At 33.8% G+C, this 26,392-nt stretch overlaps 1 protein-coding gene and 1 pseudogene across 1 annotated transcript; one reads left to right on the top strand and one right to left on the bottom strand.

The window, feature by feature from the left end:
- Window positions 1-1,868: 1,868 nt before the first annotated feature.
- Window positions 1,869-8,017, top strand: LOC139511035 (putative nuclease HARBI1 pseudogene; annotated as a pseudogene).
- LOC139510691 (helofensin-3-like) lies at window positions 7,770-19,149 on the bottom strand. Its single transcript, XM_071297230.1, has 7 exons — window positions 19,057-19,149; window positions 14,841-14,981; window positions 12,738-12,836; window positions 12,110-12,211; window positions 11,060-11,176; window positions 9,398-9,526; window positions 7,770-7,848 (listed from the first exon to the last, which is right to left on the bottom strand). The coding sequence occupies exons 1-6, from the start codon at window positions 19,103-19,105 to the stop codon at window positions 9,417-9,419; spliced, it is 618 nt and encodes a 205-aa protein (XP_071153331.1). The 5' UTR covers window positions 19,106-19,149; the 3' UTR covers window positions 7,770-7,848; window positions 9,398-9,416.
- Between the last annotated feature and the right edge of the window lie 7,243 nt (window positions 19,150-26,392).

Genomic DNA, 26,392 nt, shown 5'->3' with positions numbered 1-26,392 from the left:
TCTTGTTACCATGAACTTTATAATTGGGGCCAAATATGGCACTTGCCGAACTTACCCCTTTGTCGTTTTAACATCGTTTATAGCATATGCTTATGATTGAATCGTTTTTGTAGCATTCTATTGAATAAATATCATTATATTTCTCCTTTTTGTCCTTGTGGTTGAAATATTGATATTTTTAGGTCTGACCTTTGACCTCAATTTCACAAAATTGTGACCACTCTGGATTTTTACGACCCAACTTTTCTTATTGTACACGTTTTCCTCTTTCCATCGATATATAATTTAGGTGTTTGTTCTTCCGGACCATTAAAGTTTTAAAAAATGAACTCTGGTTGCAGTACTATAAGTCAGGACCGTTTATTTTCCTGTTTGAATGGTTTTACACTTGTCATTTTGGGGTTCTTTAAAGCTTGCGGTACGGTATTAGCCAAGGCTTCGTGTGAAAGCCCATATTTTGACCTATAATGGTTTACTTTTACAAATTGTGACTTGGGTGGGGAGTTCTCATTGGCACTCACATACCACATCTTCTTATATAAGAAAAATATCTGCGACAAGTGGCTGTTAATTCACATCTCTAATTATGTGTTTGTGGTCATCTAATATTTTCATTTTTGCATAATTTTTACTGAGAAACTAATTTTGGAGCAGCATGCAGACCACAAATTTGCGAGAGTGGTATTTTTTTAAATTGAAAAGTCAATTTCTCCAATAGAGGAACTCGCAAATCCAGAGAACTGGGAATCAAATTGGTGTGGCCTAAAGTAATGTTAAGATGAGTTGAGCCTTTTTCAACTGATTTTTATAGATCTTTCTTATGTTGTACTGTTATATCACTGTCCCAGGTTAGGGGGAGGGTTGGGATCCCGCTAACATATTTAACCCCGTCACATTATGTATGTAGGTCCCTGTACCAAGTCATGAGCCTGTAATTCAGTGGTTGTCGTTTGTGTATGTGTTACATATATGTTTTTCGTTCATTTTGTACATAAATAAGGCCGTTAGTTTTCTCGTTTGAATTGCTTTGCATTGTCATTTCGGAGCCTTTTATAGCTGACTATGCGGTATGTGCTTTTCTCATTGTCGAAGGCCCTACGGTGACCTGTAGTTGTTAATTTCTGTGTCATTTTATCTCTTGTGGAGAGTTGTCTCATTTGCAATCATACCACATCTTCTTTTTTTATATTAATTTGTGTAAGAGGGGTAAAACACACGACACAAGTTAAAAGGACCAACGAAATGATTACAAATATACACATGATATCCCTCATTTGGAAGACAGCATATTCTCCCTATCTCAAAAATATGCTATATGGGTTATTACTCCCGGTTGGGTGATCATAGCGTAATTAAAAATACGTTAGAACATTTGAGAAAAAAAACAATTCTTAAAACGGGGAAAATTGTTACTGTTAATGTTGTGTCATTTCATGATTGTCTATTCAGAAAACAAAGATCAAAACTGCTCCATAGCGTACACCTAGTGAGCCATTTCAGAGATGGCAAGCAGATTTAATTTGGGCACTGAAACATCTCCAAACCGAAACCAGCTGGCTGCCGTTTCATAAAACGATCGCTAGCGTACGTTTGAACGTTAACCAAACGTAACGCTAAAATTCCGTTTCATAAAACAAACGTACTTTGCGATGGTCGTACATTGCGTGCAAATCGCGAACGTTATTAGCGTGAACTTGAACCTATCGCAGATTAATCGCAGCGTCCGCAAAGATGGCCGTCGCGTTACATATTATTATCAGACACAATGAACGCAGGGCAATGCGGAGGGAAAGAGTCTTTAGAGATAGGACCAATATTATGGACAGTTTGAATGATATTGAACTCATATCAAGATACCGCTTAGATAGGCGGAGTATTTTCGACTTGGTAGATGTGCTTGCCCCTCATTTAGAGAGGCCAACCCTTAGAAACTTCGCCATTCCCCCTTTGCATCAAGTTTTGACAACTTTAAGATACTATGCAAAGGGGGGATTCCTGTCCGAGATAGGGGACATCCATGGTATAAGCCGGTCTTCTGTAAGCAGGATAATATCATCAGTTACCACTTCTTTGGTTTCTTCTCTCCTGTACAAAATAAAATTCCCACTTGACCAGCCTTCTTTAAGAGAAATTAAGCAGGATTTTCATAATATGTATGGTATGCCAAATGTTGTTGGGGCAGTTGATGGAACTTTAATTCCAATAATAAGACCAAGTGAGGATGAACAGATATTTGTGTGCAGAAAAAATTACCACAGCTTAAATGTGCAAGCCATTTGTGATGCCAAGATGAAGTAAGTATACGAAAATCAACTCTTCCACAAATATCTCCTTTTAAAAAAGCTTCTAAATTAACGTGCATCTTCCATCAGATAACCATTATATGATAAGACGAAAGATTATGTCTTTCAGCAATAATATACTGTCTTTCTTATAGACTGAGAGTGCTATGGACTTAAAAGGTGAATTATCTAGTATAAAAAAACATATATATCTAGACTTAAATCATGTTTTTAAATCAAGTTATGTTAAAAAAATCGTTTACCAAATATTTCGATCCATTATTTACTGTTGACGCTACATAGTGGTGTCTTCTGTCACGTCCGCGTGTTTTAACAGGGAATGTTTGATTGTCAAAACAAATTTACTCCGGTCTTAATACAAACATTCATGTGTATGAGGACCATATGGGTATTTTGACCATACGCGTATAGTCATGACCGTTTGAGTATATAATTAACACGTTGACTTATAATAAAATAATTAATTTTTCATTAGGTATGACACTATCAATTTTTCTTTTTTTTTTTGATAATAATAATTAAACAAATATTAAGATTTTCTCACTACCTAGGTCTTATAAATTTAAAAAAAAAATGTTTGACTGATTGTGTCGAAAAACCAATCTAATTAAAATATTGATCTCTGATTACGTTATACTACTCATATGTAGTATAACGTAATCAGAGATCAATATTTTAATTAGATTGTCGAAAAACTAAACTGATACTATGATTGCACATTGTCCTGGAAAAAAAATCGACTAAAAAAATATATATATATATACCGGAATGTAAAATGTTACCATCACTACAAAAGAGAGACGAACGATATCAGAGGAACAGTCAAACTCATATATCGAAAATACATTTTCGGCCTTCATATCCCCAACTGATCCCGTCGTAGCGTAAAAATACATTACAGTTATCTCTTACTTTAAAGGTAAATAAGTTTACTCAGATATTAATATGGTATCAGTTTTCTAAATTAGTAAAAATAATATATATGTACTAAATAGTATAAAGTAAATTGCTTGTTTTGGAGCACTGAATTTTTGGCCCCTAATTCCAGAATTTCAGAATGATCCATACATTACACTTAAGTTATTTGAAACTAGGAAAAAAGCTTATTTGGACCCCTTTATAAACTGTTGGGAACACAACCCACAAAATCAATCCCAACTTACTTCTTCGGTTTACTTAAACTAAAGTGATACCAATAAACAGACAAATACAGCTTCCATGCAACAAATAAAGTTGACCTATTGCTATTATTTTAAGAAAAAAAAGAAAAAAACACGACACACGCAAAAATGTCTCACCTTCTTTCTCTAAAGAAATATAGGGGTGCCAAATTATGATAATGATCAGACTGTAGAGAACAGTTTTCAACATAAAATACTGAATAGAGAATAATGGAAAAAATATTTAAACGGAAAAGAACAACCTTAGAAATATAAGAATTCAGAATTTTAAGAGACCCTCATGTGGACTATCATGAAGGAATAGAAGGGAAATATTTATTGTTATATTCTGTATTTTTTGCGGTGGGAAATAATTATGTAAACAAATAACTATTTCATTTAGTTTCACAAGGATGGCACATTACTGCACATGGTATATAACATCATATGATGCTACAACGAAATAAATAAAATCGCAAACTGGTTTATTTTTGGTTGCTTAACGTCAAGTGGCAAATTTTTCATACATGTTCAAGACGAATATCGTATGAACATAAATTCTACCGCGAAAAGAATATACAATCTTATTCCTCCCAATTACGAGTCGTACTATATAACATTTGTATTGACCATTGGCCAACATATTCATGGTTGAAGAAAGTGACATGACACATGCGGCGGGTGAAATAAAATAACATCGGAGCACATGCTTTGGACACGTTTCGGACAGGCATATGGTCCAGTTACAATGTCATATCCGCTTGCGAATATAGGGGTGGGGGTGGCCTGTCCAGTCTTTTGTGTCTTGTGAGCATACCAACAATGTTCGGTGTTAACTTAACTCTTCCAAAATGTACAAACGCATGCTTCAAATCAACCTTCAGTATTTCTCTCAACATGAGTGATTCTTGCATTATGTTTTTATGTCCCATTTATGGGCATTAGGTTTTCTGGTCTGTCCGTCCGTCCCTTCGTCCCGCTTCAGGTTGAAGTTTTTGGTCGAGGTAGTATTTGATGAAGTGGAAATCCAATCAACTTGAAACTTAGTATACATGTTCCCTATGATATAATCTTTTTAATTTTAATTCCTAATTAGAGATTTTCCCCATTTTCACAGTCCACTTAACTAAAACGATAGTGCGGATGGGGCATCCGTGTACTGGGTGCACATTCTTGTTTTTTCTCATTTCCCATGATTGTCTTTACAAAATGACAAAGTATCATTATATCATGTCAAAGTACCATCATATAATGTCACAGTACCATGGTATAATGTCAACGTACCATCGTATAATGTCAAAGTACCATCATATAATTCTAAAGTACCATCGTATAATGTCAAAGTACCATCGTATAAGGTCAAAGTACCATCATATAATTCTAAAGTACCATTATATAATGTCAAAGTACCATCGTATAAGGTCAAAGTACAATCGTATAATGTCAAAATACCACCGTATAATGAAAGTTTTACCATAATATAAAAAAGAAGATGTAATATGATTTCCAATGAGAAAACTATCCGCAAAAGACCAACATGACACAGACATTAACAACTATAGGTCACCGTACGGCCTTCATAATGAGCAAAGCCCATACCGCATAGTCAGCTATGAAAGGCCCCGATAAGACAATGTAAAACAATTAAAAGGAGAAAACTACGGCAGTTCCGGCGTTCCATACGAAAATGTTTGTTTATTCACACAGGGAACATACTGATAGATTTGAGAACAATAATTTATTTAAATTAATTATGTATTTTATTTATTACTATTTGCAAACAAGAGTGCACACACTGAAATGTCTCGCCTTCTTTACTTATCATTGATATTAGGTTGATAGTCCTAAATATAAAGCTTAAAAACTGTCACATAAACTTAACATTAACAAAGATAACAAAACAAAGACCAATGAACCATGAAAATGCTTCCATACAACAAATATAGTTGACCCATTACTTATAGTTTCAGAAAAATAGACCAAAACACAAAACCTTAACACTGAGCAATGAACCGTGAAAAATAGATCAAGGTCAAAATAAAACCTGCGCGACTGACATATAGATCATAATATAGTAGATCTATTGCATAAAGTATGAGAAAAACACACCACAACACAAAAGACTAAACTATAACCACTGAACCATGAAAATGAGGTCAAGGTCATATGACATCTGCCAGTTGGACATGTACACCTTATAGTCCTTCCATACACCGAATATACTAGTCCTATTGCTTATAGTATCTGAGATATGGACTTGACCACCCAAACTTTACCTTGTTCACTGATCCATGAAATGAGGTCGAGGTCAAGTGAAAACTGTCTGACAGGCATGAGGACCTTGCAAGGTACGCACATACCAATTATAATTATCCTATTACTTATAATAAGAGAGAATTCAACAATAAAAAAAATCTGAACTTTTTTTTCAAGTGGTCGGTGAACTATGAAAATGAGGTCAAGGACATTTGACATGTGACTGACAGAAGCTTCGTAACATAAGGCATCTATATACAAAGTATGAAGCATCCAGGTCTTCCACCTTTTAAATATAAAGCTTTTAGCTAACGCCTATGTAAAGCTTTCTGCTACCAAAGTTGCAGGCTCGACAAAAAAATTACAAAGCGGATAGAAAGTAAAAACACAAAAATACTGATCCCGAGGAAAATTAAAAAAGGAAAATCAAAAATCAAAAGGGAAAATCAACAGTCCAAACACATAATAGTGTGTTAAGGTTGTTCTTGTAAACAATATACACACCAATTATTCTACTCAATTTGACCTGGTATCGGCATTGGCAAATCCCGGGGGGGAGGGGTCCGGGTATGGACCTCCCCTTTTTTTGGCCGATCAATGCATTTGAAGGGGGACATATAATTGGAACACACACCCCTTTTTGTCCTGGGTTGGGACCCCCTTTTAAAATGGCTGGATCCGCCCCTGTATCGAAACCCCCCTATTTTTTAAATGGCTGGATCTGCCCCTGAATCGGTATTTTGAAGCAAATAAGGACACTGGTTATGAACATCAAAAATATTTTTCACATTAAATAAAAGTAAGATATAGATTTTCCACAGCTCCAAAAATTTGAAAACAATTACTTTGAATATTGGGCTAAATACATAGCCCATTATATTGGTGATTAAATGACTTTTACTTTTTCAGATATTCTGCAACATAACGTGACCCATTATCAGATTTGTGCACTAATATTTTTATTATTGTTACATTACCAAATAACTGCAGCTAGTGCCTTTTAATAATCAAAGCAAACATGACACATGATTGCTATTTATCAGCTGATTTTTGTTGATTTACAGCTAATATTCTAATGAATGTATATCAAGACTTTGATTAGCTTGTTTTTAAGTATGACATATGGCCTTCTTATTTCAGATTTACCAATGTAGTTGCAAAATGGCCTGGAAACACACATGACAGCTTCATAATGCAGAATTGCTCTTTAAGTGAAAAATTCGAGAACAAGCAGATAGACGGCTGGCTTTTGGGTGATTCAGGGTATCCCCTGAAACCATGGCTGTTGACACCCTTCTTAAATCCATCATCAAATGGAGAAGAAAAATACAACAGATGTCATAAAAGTACCAGGAATGTAATTGAGAGAGCCTTTGGACTTCTGAAATCCAGGTTCAGGTATACAAATTGTTCAAATGCACAGCCTGTGGTACTACTTGTACAATTAATAAAAAGATATGATGACTTATTTCTTTATATAAGTATACAAAATCATAACCAAGTCCAAAATGATTCACCTACATCCAGTATTTATTTACTTCAAACGTTATGTTCTCAAAATATCTATTAGTAAGAAGATGCATATTCGATATAAGGATAAGCTTACTATTTGAATGCAGTATTTGATTTAATCTTCCCTTTTTGAAGTTTGATAGGGCTGTTTTTTCCGCATTCCCTTCATCAGATTTAAACAATATACCCGCCGATACAAAATCATAGATTATGCCAATTAATGGTTCAACAGAGTGAATGAAAATAACAGCACCACATACACAAGTAAATGAATTGGAAATGTCAATTATTCATCACGTATATTTATAAATTGGTCAACATGGACAAGGCAGAATAAAATTATTGTGCGAAGACGGGTGGCGAGGGCCAATTGATGAGAAAAGCTCACTTGGCCCTTTGAGTCAGGTGATCTTATGATGAATAAAGAACTCAAATTATTGTAACATAGAATAAAAATGTCAAAGTACCTGAAAGTATATATTAATGATTCATCGGTACAGTGACTGCAGTGAATACTTATATAAAGAAAAAGATACACTGAATTTTGTGATTGTTTATTCTTAAAATTTATCTTCTGTTTACTCTTCATGGAATGTCTTTTTTTCTTGGTTCTTCATCTACAAAATAAATCGAAAAGGTTTGAGTTGATACTTTATTATTTTATAACATTCATTGGTGCATTTGAAAACTTTATGTTTTAGATTTAAACATATAAAATATATTCATCAATGTATGATGCAAAAGAGGGACGAAAGATACCAGAGGGACAGTCAAACTCTCAGATAATGCTTACAAGAAAATTTCATTTCCTTTGAATTGAAATTTATTTCAGTACTATTCCTATTTCTTTGTCTTTTATATTAGATGACGCAATGGCCTTTGAGTGTTTATCGTTTCGATGACATGGTATAGAATGTGACGTCCCCGGCATAGGGTTTATGTCCCTTATAGTATCCCTGATATTTGAATACTTCGCTTATTAAGGAAATACATGTATGTATATCATTTCATTCGGTTTTGTTCACTTTTTGTTTATAAAATTTGCTCGTTTCAACCTTTCTGGAAAGTGAATCTTATTTAAAGATAATTTGAATATACTCACCATCTTATATGGAGTAGGTTCACTAAGACCCCTTTTTGGCCCCAAAATATAGCAGTTTTAGAAAATTGTGAAAATGTAATCTTTAAGCTATATTTTGGAAAGTAAAATGCTTCTGCTACATAAAATATGAGCTGTTTTTGACGATAAAATGCACAAATATCGCGTTCTAGCATCATTAAGTCATGCTAAATTACTGAAATCTTCAAAATTTTAGCATTTTGGTCAATTTTTAGACGGTTTCCGTCTAAAATGAAAGTGGCCGCATTCGTGTTCATTCATAATATTGAAATGTAAGTTGTATTTGATGATAATACAAAACATATATAAAGGTTGAGGATTAAAATCTTTCACATAAACTAATCGAATCAATTGAAATAGACACTTAAGTGTTTAAAAGTGTCCAAAAACGTTCGTTAGATGAACCTGAAATTTGAGGCCAAAATCGGCCCTTACCGGACCTACTCCTTTAATACCTATGAAGCATCTTTCTTATTTATCCCCATGACGCTTGCCAAAGTAATATCGAGACCTTATATTTGTGTATATGTTATATATCTAGTAATTGAAAATGGTCATATCTACAACTTTGGACCACTCTGCATCCCCATAAACTGTTAAAATCTCAAATTTTGCTGCTAAATATGTTCATTCATGGGCGCAGTCATTACAGGGGAGATATAAATATTGATCCAATTTAGATTAAAAAAAAGAACAGCATAGTTTGATATACATGTCTTGTTTTCGAGAGGGATAAATCATACTTAAAAAAAAACTCTCTGATTTAAACAAAATTTATCTGAAACTGACATTGCCAAGATTCATAAAAGCTCTGTTAAAACATATTTTATTTGCTCACATGCAACCTGAATAAAATACAAGTGAATGCATATGTTAGCTGCTCATTCATACTGTTCTAAATTATATATAAGAAGTACTGATTCAACCCGAGTATCTTTATTTGTGAAATTTTGCAACATTTTATTCTTGTACAATGAACAAACAGATGAAAGAGCACTTTATTTTAGAAGACATAATTTGTTGGTATTTTTCAAACATGGTTTTACCTATTGGCAGTGGATTATATTAACGATTTTCCACGCAACATTTATTGTTTTTACAACATGAGTTTTGGCCATTAACTGTTCCAGTACACTGATTTTGCGGCATGCACGTTCCGTCACAGTCACGTCCACCTGTTAATATAGTAATATTATACACTTAAATTTCCACAAGAGGTATTAACTCTCCAGAGTTGACATAATATATATTACTTTATTTTTTAATCATGAAATGGAAAATGATTTTTGCCATCAATATTTGACTGATACAACTTCTTTGGATAATTTTCATCGTACCTAAGTATCAATTTCGATTTTTTTCAAAGAAATGCAAGATTTCGAAGATAACTTTGTGAAAAAAATGTTATCTAAGCTAACATGTCATGCTAAATAAATTTGAAATGTTATTATTCAACTATAAGAACAAGACTGAGAGCAATAACCTCAATATGCACTGCAATGAGTATTGATTGCACTATGATTATACCTTTTCTCTTCAGAAGTGAAAATATAACTCACTTTAGCTTACTACTTTCATATTTAATTTAATGTAAGTACAGCATAAATTTTAATTGAATAACGAATCCCATCTATTTAGTAACATCTAAAGGGTCCTAGCCTATATTTAACAAAAATCAATATGATGAGTTATGTTTCAAATGTAGGACAATTTTCTAATGCCTTTTTTCAAACACGCATATTTCTTTTATATTGCATTGAAAGTGAAAGAGTCCACATGATACGCCAGTTTTGTTGACACTGTTGCGATAATACAATGGTATATTTAAAAAGCATCTTATCCGAAGTTATTAATTTGTCTCTATAGAAAGACTTGAATGAGTATATCCTTAGGCAATATGAATGTTGCGGCAAATGTAGTGTTAAAAGACCAATAACTGGAATTAAAATCCAGATAATTTTCTAAATCAAAATAGTCTACATTCATTCATTTTGAATGTCAATTCCAATAAGAGTAATGTTGTTCGTTTTAGAATACCTTCTCACATGTTGTATCTAACTATGGAAATAATACCGTTGAATACTTTACTAGTTATACTTCATGAAAATGACAAATCAAAAGATTATACAAATCGAAGGGTGCTTCTTTTTGCCAATCATTATCTTAACACTAATGTACAGTTATGAAGATCGAAATTCAAGCATACTGGAGAAAGTTTATGATAAATAAAAATTGCCTTACAAATACGAAATATGGTAAAAACGATATGAATTATTCAAAATGATAAACGCCAATTATATTAGATGTAGGCCCTGACAAATTAATGAATACTATTGTTATTTGTATAAGTAACTGGAGTATCAAAAAAGAAGATTGATTTGCTTACCGTTAAAATATTAAAGCATCCACCTACCTATTGAATTAAGGTGTCAATCTTAATTACAATGCATGAGCAAACAACCAAACAATGTTGGCAAGCAAGACATTTAAACTCATGGATTGCACGCTTTAATATTTTAACTGTAACATGTTTAAGTCATTTCTATTATCTACTCATTCATATCAAACTAAAAAAGCTAAATGTGCCTTATCTGAATATCATAATTTTTAATTTTATTTATAAAAGTATATAATTCAAAGTATACAAGACATAAGTCAATCAAAAAGACATATATATTAATATTCAGAATATTATTTACGATACTTACAGGGTTTACAGCATTTGTAACTTGGTGTTGCACAAAATCCATTTAAAAATCCACCATTACAATCGTCTGCACTTGCAAATTGGCAAGTTCCTTCAAGTAGCTCACATGGTTTATCCTCTATAACATATATATATAGTCAATGCATTTAAAGTGAATACTAACTCTGTCATGATGCTAATGTTTAAAGTCATAAGAAACCTCAAATTAAAAAAAATAATGCATATGTTATTCTATAACTCAATGGATAGTTTACATATATATAGTTCTTTCTAAAGAAAATTCTTTAATCTATTCATATTTAGAAGAAGTTTACTTTATTTTAATTGTTTCCTTTCCAGGAAGCAATTCCCCCCCCCCCCCCGACATATTTTCCGTATGCAAAGTGACCTCAGTGTGACCCATCTCGTAAAAATCCGGTGATCGCAATACGCATGGATGTCCTTAAAATAAACTATTATCTGAATAAACACGTGCTCAATTTCCATGTTTTTTTGTTGATTTATTGATGATTGTTGACAAACAGGTGACAATCGTTAAACTTCGGCTTCAAAACACGAACTTTAATTACCTGCCATATTTTCACAACAACACTGACCGATTGAAAAAAAAATTGACGATTATACGAAATTTATGCGAAAAAAATGAAAAATTCTTGAACAGAAGACTAAGTTTATGATGGTTGTATGAATTGGTTCAAGAATTGGAAGAACATTATTTTTCACCGGTCACTCGTTTCTTATGACTTTAAAGAACCTATACTTTTTAAGTAGCTACAACTGAATAGCCTTCGTATGTAGCCTGTCAGTACACTAAATCGTTTAAAATCTACCATCTCATTTTCATTATCAAAATCACACTAAAATTGCTTTCTTTACATTTATATATTCTTTTCAGGTGGGAGCGCAGATATAAAGATACAGCCATTTTTTTCGTCAATAGCATAATGAAAGTATACAGAAGTTTTTATCTTCCTATATTTCATTGTCTCAATTTTGTTCGCGCTATCCCTCTCTCTCTCTCTGTTTTCTTATCATGTATAGTATAGCTTACTGTTACAGCACTTATTTCCGCCACAACATTCGCCTACTTCGTGAGGGGTTTGTCCTTCACATACGCTGGCACATACTCCTCCTCCATCTGCACACCAATCATCTGCAATTTGAATATATAGCTTTACTTAGACTATCGTACATAAAAAACAAAAACTAAAGCATTGGTCAGGAAGTCAAGGAAATATTATTGTAAGAGAGCTTCTTGTTAGCATTTTTAGTCGTACGAAATGCGTCCTTCAACAATGAGCATAACCTTGTCAGCGCTTCAGGTCTTACTTTACATGCATGCATATGTGTACCAAATTTACCCTGACGACGAAGTCGGTATAATTCAAGTTGACAACATGCATACATAGCTAGAGATATATCCTGTTAAAACACCTAACCACACTTCAATAGAATGTATAGAGGCAGAGCTCTATCATACTGATACGTCACACATGACTTGAGAGTTCATTTAATTCCGACTGTTATTCCTGTTGCTATCTGCATGTCTTTCTGACATTTACACATGTATCCACATTAGTTATAAACAATATAAAGACGTGCGTATGTGTGTGTGTATAAATATTTCAAAAAGATTTTGCTTTGTTTCAGTTTAGTGAAGGATATTAAAATTAACGTACCATCACATGCTTCTCTACAACATTTTTGACCATCGCAACAGGTTCCACTTTCAAATCTACCCTCGGTACATTCACCCTCACACGTGCAAGCGACATCATCTGTTAATTAAAATAAAAACAACTCTGTTAAAACCTTCCATAGTATAGTAATCATATTAATATTTTCTAAAAGTTTACTCCAGAACTAAAATGTTAGAAAAAGAAAATTGAAACACAAAACGTAATTTACTGGTCTACTCGAGCATGGTTTTGTATCAAATCTAGTGTCAATTGACTATTAATCCGAATTGTTTATCAAATATAAAGTCAATGGATTATTATTCCGATTAATCTATCAAATCTAGTTTCATTGGACTATTAATCCAAATTGTTTATCAAACCTAGTGTCAATTGACTAATTATCCGCATTATTTATCAAATCTAATGTCAATTGACTATTAATCCTATTTTTTTGTCAAATCCAGTGTCAATGGACTACTAATCCGAATTGTTTATCAAATCTAGTGTCAATGGACTATTAATCCGAATTGTTTATCAAATCTAGTGTCAATGGACTATTAATCCGAATTGTTTATCAAATTTAGTGTAAATGGACTTTTATTCCGAATTGTTTAATCTAGTGCCATTGAACTATAATTAATCTGAGTTGTTCATAAAAACTAGTGTCAATGGACTATTATTCCGATTTGTTTATCAAATCTAGTGACATTGGACTATTAATCCGAATTATTTATCAAATCTAATGTCAATGGACTATTAATCAAAATTGTTTAATTTAGTCTTATTGGACTATTAATCCGAATTCTTTATCAAATCTAGTGTCAATGGACTATTAAAGGAATTGTTTATCAAATCTAGTGTCAATGGGCTATCAATCCGAATTGTTTATCAAATCTAGTGTCAATGGGCTATTAATCCGAATTGTTTATCAAATCTAGTGTCAATGCGCTATTATTCCGAATTGTTTATCAAATCTAGTGTTAATGCGCTATTATTCCGAATTGTTTATCAAATCTAGTGTCAATGGGCTATTTTTCTGATTTATTTATCAAATCTAGTGTCAATGGACTATTATTTCGATTTATTTATCAAATCTAGTGTCAATGGGCTATAATTCCGAATTGTTTATCAAATCTAGTGTCAATGGGCTAATAATCCGAATTGTTTATCAAATCTAGTGTCAATGGGCTAATAATCCGAATTGTTTATCAAATCTAGTGTCAATGGGCTATTATTCCGATTCATTTATCAAATCTAGTGTCAATGGATTTATTCCGATTTATTTATCAAATCTAGTGTCAATGGACTTATTCCGATTTATTTATCAAATCTAGTGTCAATGGACTATTAATCCGAAATATTTATCAAATCTAGTGTCAATGGACTTTTATTCCGAATTGTTTATCAAATCTAGTGTCAATGAACTATTAATCCAAATTGTTTATCAAATTTAGTGTCAATGGACTATTAATCCGAATTGTTTAATCTATGGTCAATGGACTATTAATTCTAATTGTTTATCCAATCTAGTTTATTCGTTGGATAATTATTCAGATTTGATTCTTTTTTTAATTCATGCTTTTATTTAGTTCAGTGAAGTTTATCAAAGATCTTTAATCGATTAACTTAATGTGGTTTCCTGTATTGCACGAACATCTTATTGTTTGAAACTTTCTTATATAAAATAAGAAGATGTTGTATATGATTGCTAATAACTCAAAGATCCGTTGACACCAAGATTTTGCACTTGAAAAAATTGAACACTTTCACTCGAATCGGTTCGAATAATCTGGCGGCATAGTTGTTGGTTCGATCATACGACTTCCGAATTTAAGTTTGTATTGCATAATTAAGGATGAAGTCGGGCCAGGTATAATGTTCAAAGGTTGTACATACTTTTATTTAGAAGGATGCAGTCGGGCCAGATATAATGTTCAAAGGTTGTATATACTTTTATTTAGAAGGATGCAGTCGGGCCAGATATAATGTTCAAAGGTTGTACATACTTTTATTTAGAAGGATGCAGTCGGGCAAGATATAATGTTCAAATGTTGTACATACTTTTGTAAAATGCAAAATAAATAACATTTATAACAATTTTACCTTTACAGTCGTCTATACAGCAAGATCGATGTGCTCCACAACACAGACCTGGAACTTTAGTTTGACTGCTGCAAGTTTCTGCTGTACGTGTGTCGAAACAAAAACCGTTGGCTGCAGTGCATCTTGTGTCTCCACCATTTCCTAAAAAAGAACAGAAAATAGTTCAAACAACACGTTATGTTGATGTCACAGTCACTTGAAAATAAAAATTCTTTATAGTTTTGTAAACTATTGCCTCTAGATAAACAAAACTAAACCAAAAAAGGATAGAATATTAAATTGTTCGCGTTAGCTTGTTTCAAATCCAATTATTTATGACGACACGTTAGCCTTAACTCAAATGACTAATGATATCTCCGTGGTAAATACAGGCAAATTGAACTCTGTATATGACTGACAATATCTTCACAAAATCACTATTGATTCTACTGTCCGAAACCCCATACTGGTCAATATCGACAGGACAACACCATAGTCAATATTGACGACAACATCGTCATCATCATTTTCGACCGACAAGACAACATCCTAGTCAATATCGACAAGACAACATCATGGTCAATATCGACAAGACAAAATCATAGTCAATATCGACAAGACAACATCCTGGTCAAAATAGATGAGACACCATCATAGTCAATATCGACAAGACAAAATCGTAGTCAATATCGACAAGACAACATCCTGGTCAATATCGACAAGACAACATCCTGGTCAATATAGATGAGACAACATCATGGTTAATATCGACAAGACAAAATCATAGTCAATATCGACAAGACAACATCCTGGTCAATATAGATGAGACAACATCCTGGTCAATATAGATGAGACAACATCATGGTTAATATCGACAAGACAAAATCATAGTCAATATCGACAAGACAACATCCTGGTCAATATAGATGAGACAACATCATGGTCAATATCGACAAGACAAAATCATAGTCAATATCGACAAGACAACATCCTGGTCAATATCGACAAGACAACATCCTGGTCAATATAGATGAGACAACATCATGGTCAATATCGACAAGACAACATCCTGATTAATACCAACAAGGCAACATCATCGCTAGAGCACTATTGATTCCACTGTCCCAAGATAACAACCTGTTCATTATCGACAAGACATTATCATAGTCAATATCGACAAGACAACATCCTGGTCAACACCGACAAGACAACACCCTGGTCAATATCGACAAGCGACATCCTGGTCAATATTGACAAGACAACATCCTGGTCAACGGATTATGCAATTATTTTTAATGATATAAGATAGAATTGTTATGCTTTTTTTTACTAATATATATATTTGTATGATTCTTAGAATGAAATTCAAAACAGTGTGGCTGTGCCTATTGATTGACACATTAAATTCATCCATTGGCTGGGACAATTTAGGTGAACGTTTGTATGTAACGACCACTGCACACTATGTACTTTTTAAAGACACTTAAACTATGGGGTCACCAAAGGTTCACAACACCTTAATAAAGTAATTCGAAAAATTAATCAGAAATAACACGATGTGTTAATTTATACTAATTATATAAATCAAACATAAAGGTTATTCATGATTAATTTTTCGAATTATTTTATAATTAAGAAACCTTTGGTGACCCAACAGTTTAAATGTCTATCGTAGGTACGTCGGGAACAGTGGTCGTTACAGACAAACGTTCACGTAAATTGTCCCAGTCAATGGATGAATTTAATGTGTCAATCAATGGCCACAGCCACACTTTTGAATTTCATTCTATTTGGCTGTCGTTATAGGTTACAATACACCATTAGATTTTATGGGCGCAGCCATTTTATGAGCATAACATGGTATTCAGAATTAAGAATATGACTAATCCTGATTGGTCGAAATGTGCGCCCGTCTTTTTTTTTTATTAGAGACTTCGTGCACTCTGCTTTATACAAAAGGCAAAATAAAAATTATTCCGTAGCCCCAAAGGCACTGAGATGACTTTTCAACGCTAGGACAAGACACGTTTTTTTAAGGGCAAAATTGATAGGCATGGGAGATAAGTACAAAATACGCTAAGAAAAGCAACGCGAACCTATATTTTTTGGACCAAAAAATACTGTCATAATAACTTTTCTTTGATTCTAGCAAGGTTTCGTTAAGAAAATCAACTTTCTAAAGTCTGTATCTCGAAAAAGGCTACCATTGTCGCCTATGGGAAAATTAATTGTTTATTTCAATCTATACATCTTAGATTTGAGATGATTACATTAATATTTATATATGATGTTTATCAATATTATTATGTCAATTATCAAAATCATTGTGTTAAATTACTTTGCTCTTCATTGGCCCTTTATTTGGAATAGACATTTTTGTATCTTATCTTATCTTATGCATGTACAGACGATGAAAACGACAATCCTCATTTGTTTGAATTTAATAATTAAAATACTTTACTAGTCTAGCACAGTTAACAATAAATATAAGAAAAGTATATATTTACGACAAATGCAAAATGTCACTTATATATTTTATAAGATAACAGATTATAATACATCTGAATAAATTCTTTGAAAATGCTATTTTTAACTCGTATATATAAATGAAGGAAACTAGACCAGTGAAGCCCAGAAAAGATAGACTGATATGCAGCAAGATAAACAATCTTAATTTTAAGTCATTAGTTTGATTCAAATAGTCCTATTTCGACATACACGTTAAATACAAATACAGCAATTACATAAATTATGTAGTTTGATTCAAACAGTCCTATTTCGACATACACGTTAAATACAAATACAGCAAGAGAAAACCGTACAATTCAACCAAAGAAGAACTGGATCCCATTCAAATCTCATATTAATAAAACAAAAACGTAAATGACAATAACAAGTTTTAAAGAAAAATCACAGAATATAGAAAACGAATAAGAATTGTTTTAAGGCAAAATTACTATAGATAAATTGCAAGTGAATAATTCGACCTCATTGAATCCGAATGTATGTGAACTTCAATTAAAGCCCCGGCTCAGCTAGAGATGGATAACGCATGATATGTGCGTGTGTTGGTTATAGAAAACAAACGAATGTCAACATTGGAAGTGAAACAAGGTAAACATAACAGATATCATTCTTATGCTGGTAAAAACGTTGATTTAATCTATGATATAAAATTAAATAGACCTAAAAAATCCAATTGCACGATTTCACTTTCTATTCATATCTATATCTAAATTTATGTTCATATCGCTTATCATATATGACCATCAGAGGTGTTCGGAGGTCACCTCTATAGTTAATTCAAAGGCTACGAAACAGGTGTTATGCAAGTTTCAGCGAGCTATAATTACTCATGTCGATCCGAGTACAAATAGAGCTGATATTTAAAGACACTTAACAGCTATTGTCCTTATCCTGATATTATATTTTTGACATGTTTATCCATCTCAATCGCTGATTTCATTTTTGAAAAGAGGATCCCAAATTGAACTGTGACGTAAATAGTTATCAAAGGTACCAGGATTATAATTTAGCACGCGTTTCGTCTACATAAGACCAATTAGTGACGCTCATATCAAAATATTTATAAAGCCAAACAAGTACAAAGTTGAAGAGCATTGATGATCCAAAATTCCAAAAAGTTGTGCCGAATACGGCTAAGGTAATCTATGCCGGGGATGAGAAAATCCTTAGTATTTCGAAAAATTCAAAGTTTTGTAAACAGTAAATTTATAAAAATGACCACATTATTGATATTCATGTCAACACCGAAGTGTTGACTACTGGGCTGGTGATACAATTATTTCACATAACCGTTAACTCGCAACAGAAGAAGGATACCAGGAGACAATATCTAGTATACGTATATCGCTTCGTGTTATCTATACACCGGTATAAGAATAGTAGAAAAGTCGATTGCAGGATGAAAAGATCTAAAATAGCAGATTTACATGATTGTGTTGATTATCTTAATACAATTTATTCCAGCAAAAATGTGTGTACTGAAAGCAGTCATTATGCCTCAACACAAAAGGGCGATACACGTTCAAATAGGCTGGCTATTATAGAAAGAACAGATGTGGTGTGATTGCCAATGAGACATGTAGTGTCATTATCATCTGGAAATCTCAAATAAAACAAAAATCAAATTGATCACAAAACTTATCAATTAAAAAAAGAGCAATAGCATAATTCGTATAACTTTTTTGAAGATAGCGAATTAGAGATTTCTTACCTGAACAACTAGCAACCAGCATCAACACAAGTAAAAATGTTGTATACATCTTTCAGAGATAAGCTGCAGAACTTTTGTGTGTTTCAATTGAAGGCGTGTAAATGATAACCTAAACTTGGGGTGTAATGTTTAAATAGTATGAAGCAACAGATGCCAAAAAGGCTGACTAGTTTAAAAATCTGAAGCGTAACGTAGCAGTATACAACAGATGCCAAAAACGCTGACTTGTTTAAAAAGCTGAATATTAAATTTTACGAATAAATTTGAAAACAACATATGCCGAAAACGCTGACTAGATTGAAAAGCAACATACATACAAATGTGGCAACATATGATACTGCGAGATGACAAATTATTAGAGATGTAAAAGAAACCTGTTCGTGTTTATCTTTCCGTTAAATATGATGACGACTGGAAAAATATGTTGCCCTCGCGAAAACTTTTCTTAAGCAAAATCATTCTCAAATTTAAAACGCCGGCGTACAAAATGTACAAACGTTCGTTTTTTACCTAAAGCAGATATATTATTGAGCTTCAAACGTTTGTAAAGGACGAAAGTTTCTTGTTGGTCAATCACGATGTTCCAACTTTCGTATACTATCCAAAGTAGATAGGATATTGAGCTTCATTGTAAATAGAAAATGTTCATGTTGTTCACTCGTGGGTAAAGAGGGATGTTGACGATGAACAAAACTTTGTAGAGGGAGGCGTTGAAGATGAACAACAATTTGTTAAGTGAATATTGATAATGTACAAACGTTAGAAAAGGGATGTGTATTGATGATGTACGTACGTTTGTAAAGTGATGATGTTAATGATGTACGTTTGTAGGGGGGGTGTTGATGATGTATAACCGTTTTAGAGGGGTATGTTGATAATGTATAAACGCGTTTGTAGGGGGAGGGGGTGTTGATGATGTATAATCGTTTTAGAGGGGTATGTTGATAATGTACAAACGTTTGTAGGGGGGTGTTGATGATGTATAATCGTTTTAGAGGGGTATGTTGATAATGTATAAACGCGTTTGTAAGGGGGGGGGTGTTAATGGTGTATAATCGTTTTAGAGGGGTATGTTGATAATGTATAAACGTTTGTAGAGGGGTATGTTGTTGATTTATAAACGTTTGTAGAGGGGTATGTTGTTGATAATGTATAATCGTTTTAGAGGGGTATGTTGTTGATTTATGAACGTTTGTAGAGGGGTATGTTGATGATGTAAAATCGTTTATAAAGGGGTATGTGGATGATGTAAAATCGTTTTAGAGGGGCGATGTTGATGATGTATAAACGTTTGTAGAGGGGCGATGTTGATAATGTATAAACGTTTGTAGATGGGGATGTTGTTGATTTATAAACGTTTGTAGAGGGGTTGTTCATGGTGTATAAACATTTGTAGGGGGTTGTTCATGGTGTATAAACGTTTGTAGAGGGGGATGTTGATGATGGATACACGTTTATAGAGGGGAATGGAAATGATGTACAAACGTTTGTAAAGGGGAATGTTGATGATGTATAAACGTTTGTATGAGGATGATGTTAAAGATGAAAAAACATTTGCAGAGGAAGGATGTTGGTGGTGTACAAACGTTTGTAGAGGGGTATATATGTTGATAATGTATAATCGTTTGAAGAAGGACGATGTTGATGTTGTACAAACGTTTGTAGAGGGTATTTAAATGATGTACAAACGTTTTCAGAGGGGGATGTTAATGATGTATAATCATTTGTAGAGAGGAAATGTCAATGATGTACAAACGTTTGTAGAGGGGAATGTTGATGGTGTAAAAACGTTTGTATAGGGAAGATGTTGATTTGAATTTCATTGATGTACAAACGTCTGTAGAGGTAAATTGCAATGATGTACAAACTTTTGTAGAGGAGAGTGATTTTGATGATGTACAATCGTTTGTATAAGGGTTTGTTCCGTGTATGTCCATCATTAGTGTATTAAAGTTCGTTTTCGATTCAAAAGCAAATACGATATGAGCTTCAAACGTTTTTAAAAAGTAAATCACAAAAATACTGAATTCTGAGGAAAATTCAAAACGGAAAGTTGTTTGTTCTTCCCTGACCGGGATTTGAACTCATGCTACTCGTCCTACTCCCTTTCCTCGTCAGTTTTAATCTAGCGTCGAGACTAGTACATGATATATAAGGCACATTGAAATATATACATGTTTATATCCTCAAACTTAAAATGATAAACATGCATGTAAGTCACTATAGGGGTATTGGTTTTCGATTAGGTTAAGGTTATGCTACTTTATTTCTTACCTTATTTTCTATTCTAGTGTCTGGTCTTGTTTCAATTATAAACGAATTGAAGAATCTCCATATTAATGTAGCGACAATAGTTATCAGTAGCCTACTCTTTGCAGACTATGAAAATCGAAGGAGAATCACATTACATGTTGAATGTTGCCAGTGAATTTGTTTCAAAATCAAACATAAAATGCCAAAAAAATCGAAAGTTCTAGTGGTAGGAAAAACACAAATAATAACTGTTTTCCAAATGGGGGATGTTTTAATCGATGACGTAAACGAATATAAATACTTGGGAGTTTATTTCTCTTGAACGGTAAAATTTAATCAATATTTCGAAAAATTCCTAAAGGAAAAATTTGAAAAGGAATCGCGTTTTAGAAGAACACGACCATTCATTACTCATGCTGTTGTAATCTGTTTAGTTTTGGCTGTGCTTTCTGGACTTCGGTCAAACGTCCATCCATTACTCATGATGTTTTAATCTTTTAAGTTTAGGCTGTGCTTTCAGGATTTCGGTCAAACGTCCATCCGTTACTCATGCTGTTGTAATCGGTTTAATTTTGGCTGTGCTTTCTGGATTTCGGTCAAACCTCCATCCATTAATCATGCTGTTGTAATCGGTTTAATTTTGGTTGTGCTTTCTGAATTTCGGTCAAACGTCCATCCATTCCTCATGCTGGTGTAATCGGTTTAGTTTTGGCTGTGCTTGCTGGATTTCGGTCAAACGACCATTCATTACTCATGCTGTTGTAATCTGTTTAGTTTTGGCTGTGCTTTCTGGACTTCGGTCAAACGTCCATCCATTACTCATGATGTTGTTATCTGTTTAGTTTTAACTGTTCGTTCTGGATTTCGGTCAAACGTCCATCTAAACTCATGATGTTGTAATCGGTTTAGTTTTGGTTGTGCTTTCTGGATTTCGTCAAACGTCCATGCATTACTCATGATGTTGTAATCTGTTAATTTTGTTTGTGATTTCTAGATTTTGGTCAAACGTCCATCCATTATTCATGCTGTTGTAATCTGTCAATTTTGGTTGTAATTTCTAGATTTAGGTCAAACGTCCATCCATTACTCATGCTGTTGTAATCTGTTTAATTTTGGCTGTGATTTCTATATTTCGGTCAAACGTCCATCCATTACTCATGATGTTGCAATCGGTTTAGTTTTAGTTGTGCTTTTTGGATTTCGGCTAAACGTCCATCAATTACTCATGATATTGTAATCGGTTTAATTTTGGCTGTGCTTTCTGGATTTCGGTCAAACCTCCATCCATTAATCATGCTGTTGTAATCGGTTTAATTTTGGTTGTGCTTTCTGAATTTCGGTCAAACGTCCATCCATTCCTCATGCTGTTGTAATCGGTTAAGTTTTGGCTGTGCTTGCTGGATTTCGGTCAAACGACCATTCATTACTCATGCTGTTGTAATCTGTTTAGTTTTGGCTGTGCTTTCTGGACTTCGGTCAAACGTCCATCCATTACTCATGATGTTGTTATCTGTTTAGTTTTGACTGTTCGTTCTGGATTTCGGTCAAACGTCCATCTAAACTCATGATGTTGTAATCGGTTTAGTTTTGGTTGTGCTTTCTGGATTTCGTCAAACGTCCATGCATTACTCATGATGTTGTAATCTGTTAATTTTGTTTGTGATTTCTAGATTTTGGTCAAAAGTCCATCCATTACTCATGCTGTTGTAATCTGTCAATTTTGGTTGTAATTTCTAGATTAAGGTCAAACGTCCATCCATTACTCATGCTGTTGTAATCTGTTTAATTTTGGCTGTGATTTCTATATTTCGGTCAAACGTCCACCCATTACTCATGATGTTGCAATCGGTTTAGTTTTAGTTGTGCTTTTTGGATTTCGGCTAAACGTCCATCAATTACTCATGATGTTGTAATCGGTTTGTTTTTTATTGTGCTTTCTGTATATAGGTCAAACGTCCATCCATTACTAATGATGTTGCAATCAATTAAGTTTTGGTAGTGCTTTCTGGATTTCGTCAAACGTCCATCCATTACTCATGCTGTTGTAATCGGTTTAGTTTTGGTTGTACTTTCTGGATTTCGGTCAAACGTCCATCCATTACTCATGATGTTGTAATCTGTTAAGTTTAGGCTGTGCTTTCAGGATTTCGGTCAAACGTCCATCCGTTACTCATGCTATTGTAATCGGTTTAATTTTGGCTGTGCTTTCTGGATTTCGGTCAAACGTCTATCCATTACTCATGCTGTTGTAATCTGTTTAATTGTGGCTGTACTTTCTTGATTTTGGTCAAACGTCCATCCGTTACTCATGCTGTTGCAATCGGTTTAATTTTGGTTGTGCTTTCTGGATTTCGGTCAAATGTCCATCCATTCCTCATGCTGTTGTAATCTGTTTAGTTTTGGGTGTGCTTTCTGGATTGAGGTCAAACGTCCATTCATTACTCTTGCTGTTGTAATCGGTTTAGTTTTGGTTGTGCTTTCTGGATTTCGGTTAAACGTCCATCAATTCCTCATACTGTTGTAATCTGTTTAGTTTTGGATGTGCTTTCTGGATTTCGGTCAAACGTCCATCCATTACTCATGATGTTGTTATCTGTTAAGTTTAGGCTGTCGGTCAAACGTCCATCTATACTCATGATGTTGTAATCGGTTTAGTTTTGGTTGTGCTTTCTGGATTTCGTCAAACGTCCATCCATTACTCATGCTGTTGTAATCTGGTTAGTTTAGGCTGTGCTTTCTGGATTTCGGTCAAACGTCCATGCATTACTCATGATGTTGTAATCTGTTAATTTTGGTTGTGATTTCTAGATTTTGGTCAAACGTCCATCCATTACTCATGCTGTTGTAATCTGTCAATTTTGGTTGTAATTTCTAGATTTAGGTCAAACGTCCATCCATTACTCATGCTGTTGTAATCTGTTTAATTTTGGCTGTGATTTCTAGATTTCGGTCAAAAGTCCATCCATTACTCATGATGTTGCAATCGGTTTAGTTTAAGTTGTGCTTTTTGGATTTCGGCTAAACGTCCATCAATTACTCATGATGTTGTAATCGGTTTGTTTTTTATTGTGCTTTCTGTATATAGGTCAAACGTCCATCCATTACTAATGATGTTGCAATCGATTTAGTTTGGTAGTGCTTTCTGGATTTCGTCAAACGTCCATCCATTACTCATGCTGTTGTAATCGGTTTAGTTTTGGTTGTACTTTCTGGATTTCGGTCAAACGTCCATCCATTACTCATGATGTTGTAATCTGTTAAGTTTAGGCTGTGCTTTCAGGATTTCGGTCAAACGTCCATCCGTTACTCATGCTGTTGTAATCGGTTTAATTTTGGCTGTGCTTTCTGGATTGAGGTCAAACGTCCATCCATTACTCATGCTGTTGTAATCTGTTTAGTTTTGGCTGTACTTTCTTGATTTCGGTCAAACGTCCATCCGTTACTCATGCTGTTGCAATCGGTTTAATTTTGGTTGTGCTTTCTGGATTTCGGTCAAACGTCCATCCTTTCCTCATGCTGTTGTAATCTGTTTAGTTTTGGCTGTGCTTTCTGGATTGAGGTCAAACGTCCATTCATTACTCTTGCTGTTGTAATCAGTTTAGTTTTGGTTGTGCTTTCTGGATTTCGGTTAAACGTCCATCCATTCCTCATACTGTTGTAATCTGTTTAGTTTTGGATGTGCTTTCTGGATTTCGGTCAAACGTCCATCCATTCCTCATGATGTTGTAATCTGTTTAGTTTTGACTGTGCTTTTTGGATTTCGGTCAAACGTCCATCCATTCCTCATGCTGTTGTAATCTGTTTAGTTTTGGCTGTGCTTTCTGGATTTAGGTCAAACGTCCATTCATTACTCTTGCTGTTGTAATCAGTTTAGTTTTGGTTGTGCTTTCTGGATTTCGGTTAAACGTCCATCCATTCCTCATACTGTTGTAATCTGTTTAGTTTTGGATGTGCTTTCTGGATTTCGGTCAAACGTCCATCCATTCCTCATGATGTTGTAATCTGTTTAGTTTTGGCTGTGCTTTTTGGATTTCGGTCAAACGTCCATCCATTCCTCATGCTGTTGTAATCTGTTTAGTTTTGGCTGTGCTTTCTGGATTTAGGTCAAACGTCCATTCATTACTCCTGCTATTGTAATCGGTTTAGTTTTGGTTGTGCTTTCTGGATTTCGGTTAAACGTCTATCCATTCCTCATGCTGTTGTAATCTGTTTAGTTTTGACTGTGCTTTCTGGATTTCGGTCAAACGTCCATCCATTACTCATGATGTTGTAATCGGTTTAGTTTTGATTGTACTTTCTTGATTTCGGTCAAACGTCCATCCATTACTCATGCTCTTTGATTTTTTTAGTTTTGGCTGTGCTTTCTGGATTTAGGTCAAACGTCCATTCATTACTCTTGCTGTTGTAATCGGTTTAGTTTTGGTTGTGCTTTCTGGATTTCGGTTAAACGTCAATCCATTCCTCATGCTGTTGTAATCTGTTTAGTTTTGGCTGTGCTTTCTGGATTTCGGTCAAACGTCTATCCATTACTCATGCTGTTGTAATTATCAAATATGTATGAAGGTATGAAAGTGTGCAAAATTTTGGAAATGTGTATTTTAAGAAAAAATAAAATCTATTAGTAATCTATCAATTGGTCCGAGACCATCATTGTCGTACAAATAAAGTCCCTAGTGTTGACAGTGGGTTACTTGCCATTAATTTTTATACCCCTTCCAAATTTATTTCTCCATGTTTAATGCCTCAAATTGCAAGTAGGGGGTGAAATTACGCTGTAAAAAAAATTGGGTCGAGAAATTTAAAGGAAAGTAGTGATTTGGTCAAGCTGAAAAAGGTTTAAAATTAGCACTTCGGAAGCTGTCAAAAGATTTCAAGACGCCCTAAACATACAATTGTCCATATTTTGAGTTAGACACGATGAAGTTTTCTATAATTTTGATTTAATTTGTCCCAAAAGTAGTACAACACACTGTAAAAGTTTCTTTGAGAAAGCGCAGGTGGGATTTTTTTTATTTTCATTTATGTTCTAAAAGAAATGCACTACGAAATAATTGTGGTATCGGACCAATTATATTCAAGATAT

This window comes from Mytilus edulis, chromosome 2 (genome assembly GCF_963676685.1).
Source record: "Mytilus edulis chromosome 2, xbMytEdul2.2, whole genome shotgun sequence".
Taxonomy (NCBI): Eukaryota; Metazoa; Mollusca; class Bivalvia; order Mytilida; family Mytilidae; genus Mytilus; species Mytilus edulis.
Note: the sequence above shows the minus strand (reverse complement) of the source record. Positions and strands in the feature narration are given on the sequence as shown.